Raw genomic sequence first — 4,567 nt, forward strand, 5'->3', positions numbered from 1 at the left:
GTCGTGTCTGACTCTTTGCGACCCCATGGGATTCTCTGTCCATGGGATTCTCCAGGCAAGAATACTGGAGTGGGTCGAAATGGGCCAGGGTGGAAATGACTTAGCAGAACTTCGCAAATGCTATAACCTGGGGTTTATTTGCCTCCCCCGCCCAAAAAGGAGATTGCTAAACATTTACTAGCACAGCACTTGCTATCAGGTTCACCTCTGCCTGAGGGGTAAATCTGATGTTCTCAACAACGGATTCCCTCTGAGTCCTGCTGTAGCCCCTGTGCCCCAGGACCCCTGTCCACCAACCCATTTATCCCTGCTGCCATCACCAATGCCTGGCGATTGAGTCATGTGATTGGTTGGTGGAGCTTTAGACTATTTTCCCTGCCTGTGGCAGAAACGGGGCTAATCATCTTGTCTGTGTCTAGGTTGTCTGCTATGTCAGGTGTGGTGTTCCCCGGACAGGTGAGTGTTGTGGGCTTCTGACCACTGTGACCACCTCAAGATCCGCAGCATTGACAAACAGCCCCAGGGAGGGCCAGGCTCCTTGAAGCTCCCTCTGGTTACCAACCCTGCATGGCGTTCTTTTTTTTTTTAAATAAGCAGAAGAAAGTTAAGAGTTTATAGTTTTCTGGAGATTCCTTTACTTGCTTAGTGTACATTTATTGTTCACCCACAGTGTGTCGGGCAGTGCATTGGGCTTTAAGGTTGAAAAGATGCCTAAGATTAAATCCTAATCGAGTATCCTTCACTAAGTCAGTGATAGCACACCGTGATAACTGCTGTAGTGAGGGATGTAAAATGTGCCGTAGAAGCAGAGGAACAAGAGTTTAATTGTTGGAAGGTAGAGAGAGATGGGAGGGAGAAATTTGGGGGGAAGGGATTTAATATGGGTTTTGGAGGATGTGTAGGAATTTGCCAGCAGGTGAAGAATACAGCTCATGTTTTCAGCTGGAGATAAGAATATGTGCCAGCCACCTGGGAAGAGTCAAAAGCAGTGAGGCTGGGGTAATGGGCATAGAGTTGGGCCAAGGGGGTTTAGATGGTAGAATCAAGTAGAAACCAGATCATGAAGAGCTCCAAATTCCAGGCTCAAAAGTTAACCTTTGTCCTACAAACAATGAGAAGTCACTGAAAGCCTTTAAGTGGAAGAACGACATGTTGAAATCTCTTGTTTAGTGTTCTCCCTTAACCTTTAGGCCCCTGTGGATTTGGACATATACCAAAGCTCCTATATGATCGACTACAGACCTTATGGGAAGCACAAATATGCCAGGGTCACATCAGAAGAGGTAAGAAGTCACTCAGTCCTGCCTTCCATTCAACGGCCCACTGAAATCCTCTTTATCCATTTTTATTGTGAGTGTGGACATTGAGGGCACTTACTGAGAACAGTGTCTGAAGCCAGGAGATCTAAAGAGGTATTCTGTCTGTACATGTGTGTACTGTTTTATTTCTTTTTTTGGCCATGCCTCGGGGCATGCGGGATCTTCCCAGACCAGGAAGGAACCAGTGCCCCCTGCAGTGGGAGGGCGGAGTCTTAGCCACTGGATCACCCGGGAAGTTTGTGTGTATTGTTTTCAAATATACACCAAGTAGGTCACCCATACAACACCTAGTAAATAAAAAACATTTACAGTTTAAATAACGTTGATAAACTCCAACGTACCTATTATCAGCCAGCTTAAAACACAACACATTAGAGCCCTGCGTGCCCCTCCCTGTTCCCACCCCTCCCCCGACTTCCAGAGGTAATCATTCTTCTGAGTTTTGGGTTAAGCACTCCCTTATATGTGTGTGTGTTTTAAATAGTTTTACCTTTATGTATGTATCTCTTTAAATGGGAAGCTTGGCATGCCGCAGTTCACGGGGTCTGGAAGAGTCAGACAAAGCTTGGTGACTAAACAACAGCAATCTCTTTAAATAAATTATTTAGGGTTGCTCTTTTGGAACTTCATTATATAATTGAATCATATTATTTGTCCTCTTCTCTGACTTCTATTGTTTTGCTGAACATTATGGCATGTTATTCATTTTCTGCGATATAAATATTATATTGCACAAAGATGCCATGACACATTTGTCCCCTCTCCTGTCAGTGGACATTGGGGTTATTTATTTTTTGTGACTCCTCCCACCCACAAATACTGCAATGAAGATGAGGCAGGGCCTCCTGTGCAGGCGTTCACCCCTCCCAGGAGTGGAATTACTCGTTGGAGGTGACATCACTGTTCCAAAGTGGATGTAACAATTTACTTTCCCACCAGGACAGTCAGGTAGCTCTCCAATCTTGTCATTCCTTGGGAGTGGTAGACTTCTTTTCAGTTCAGCCGTTCAGTTGTGTCTGACTCTTTGCGACCCCATGGACTACAGCATGCCAGTCTTCCCTGTTCATCCCCAACTCCTGGAGTTTGCTCAGACTTATATCCATCAAGTCGGTGATGCTGGGCTTGAAATAATATTTTCTTGTGGTCATAATTTTCATTTCAGTGATTTCATCTTTCATTTGTTCATGGCTGTTTATTTTTCTGCTTATGTCACTTGTCCACTTTTCTATTGAGTGGCTTGTCTTCTTCTTATTAATTCGTATGGGTTCTTTAAACATTCTGGACTCTTACATGTGTCAGTTATATAAGTGGCAAAATTCAGTCTGTGACTCGTCATGTCACTCTTTCACTGAATAGAAATTCTTATTTTAATATAGGTAGATGTGTCAGTCTTTTCCTTTATCATTTGCTCTTTTCATTGTTGTTTAGTTGCTAAGTCGTGTCCAACTCTTTTGAGACCCCATGGACTGGAGCACCACAGGCTCCTCCATCCATGGGATTCTCCAGGCAAGAATACTGAAGTGGATTGCCATTCCCTTCTCCGGGGGAATCTTCTTGACCCAGGGATCAAAACTGCAACTCCTACATTACAGGCAGATTCTTTACTACTGAGCCACCTGGGAAGCCCTTGCTCTTTTTAAGCCTTGTTTAAAGTTCCTATCTTGAGGTAACCCCACTAAAATTAATAAGATCTATACAAACAAAGGTGGAACCGTTTCTGAGATTATTTAGGAGAAGCAAAGTGCAGACTGGAATAATAATATGTATCACTTGTGTACAGATGGAAGGCATCTGGATATATACGTGTAAGTTTACATGTACATCAAATATTTCTAATAAGACACAGAACACTCTGTGACAGTGGGTGTCCCTGGAGAGGGGACCTGAGAAAGAAGGAGGGTAGGAAATAGACTTACTTTTCGCTATAAACCCTTTTGTACTATTTCAGTACGTCCTTCTGTTGTATATATTGCCACTCAAAAACTAATCTCTAGAAAGTAAAGAAAAGTATACCCTGTCTCATTTATTTATTTTTAAATTTAATTTTCTTTTTTTGGCCACCTTGCGGTATGTGGGATCGTAGATCTCCAACCGGGGATTGAACCCACGCCCCTGTAGTGGAATCATGGTGTCTTAACCACTGGACTGCCAGGGAAGTTCCAAGTGTGCTCTGTCTTGGAGACTACCTAGGAAGAAGCTTCACTGTTGCCTCGCTCAGCCCTCTTTTCGTATATGATTTATTTCCACAGCAAGCAAAGCTGGACACCCAACTCCGGGACAAAGAGTTCTACAGACCCACCCCCAGCCCCAACCCCAAGCTAGAAGATGGATACCCTGCCTTCAAAAGGCCCCACATGACCGCCAAGGACCTGGGGCAACCTGGCTTCTTCCCACCCCAGGGCCGTGTGGGCCCAGTGGAGGATGAATGGAGGTTCACCAGCACCTGTCCATCTGTGTACCCAGCTTCCCACACTCTGTACCTGGCCCACGGCGACCCAAACCGGATTCGACAGAGCGCCGACTTCCCCTGTCTTCTGGAGCCTGAGCACCAGCCCGCCCCAGACGTGGGCAAAGGCTACTTTCTACTGCCCGGCTGTGCCTGTACTTATCACTGTACAGTCAAGGTTCCCATATTGAACCGATGGGGCCCCTTGATGCCATTTTACCAGTAGGTAGGCTGAGAACACCTTCCAAGGGCCCTGTGGAAATTCCTTCTTCTCACAAGGAAATCCCTTGAAGTACGGATTGGAGAACTAAAAATAAAACTCTGGAAAGACGATCCAGTGGCACCAAGACTGTGCTTGTTTGACTTGGCCTGCCTGGTTTGACTTGACTCCCTGGCCTGCCCCGGGGCACAGCATCCCCTCCATAGAAGGAAGATGGGAGGGAGGGAAGAAGGGAAACTGGTATGTATGAAGGGTGGAATATGTGTGTTTCAGGATAAGTAAGAACCTTGCTGTAAGGAGTCTTACAAAAGGGAAAATAATCATGTTTCCCATAGTCATTGAAAGTTGGGTAAGATTATAAACCTTAAAATGCTGTTGGATAAGTTTTAACCTCAATGCTCTTAATTCATTCCGCACTCCCACCCTTGTAGCAATCAACAGTAACCATTTAGAGGGCTTCATTTCCTGTATTTCTTCTTGCTCAGTGGACCTTGGGGAACAGAAATGTAAGGGTCAGTTAGGAAACAGGCTAAGGTGCTGTAACAAAGAGAACCAAAGTACAAAGTCTTGAAAAATGTACTA

The 4,567-nt window shown here is 45.0% G+C and overlaps 1 protein-coding gene across 1 annotated transcript; it reads left to right on the forward strand.

Annotated features, from left to right (window-relative positions):
* Nucleotides 1-429: 429 nt before the first annotated feature.
* Nucleotides 430-3,991, forward strand: SPMIP9 (sperm microtubule inner protein 9). Its single transcript, XM_014483383.2, has 3 exons — nt 430-456; nt 1,191-1,283; nt 3,569-3,991. The coding sequence occupies exons 1-3, from the start codon at nt 430-432 to the stop codon at nt 3,989-3,991; spliced, it is 543 nt and encodes a 180-aa protein (XP_014338869.2).
* Nucleotides 3,992-4,567: the final 576 nt, after the last annotated feature.

This window comes from Bos mutus, chromosome 11 (genome assembly GCF_027580195.1).
Source record: "Bos mutus isolate GX-2022 chromosome 11, NWIPB_WYAK_1.1, whole genome shotgun sequence".
Lineage (NCBI taxonomy): Eukaryota > Metazoa > Chordata > Mammalia > Artiodactyla > Bovidae > Bos > Bos mutus.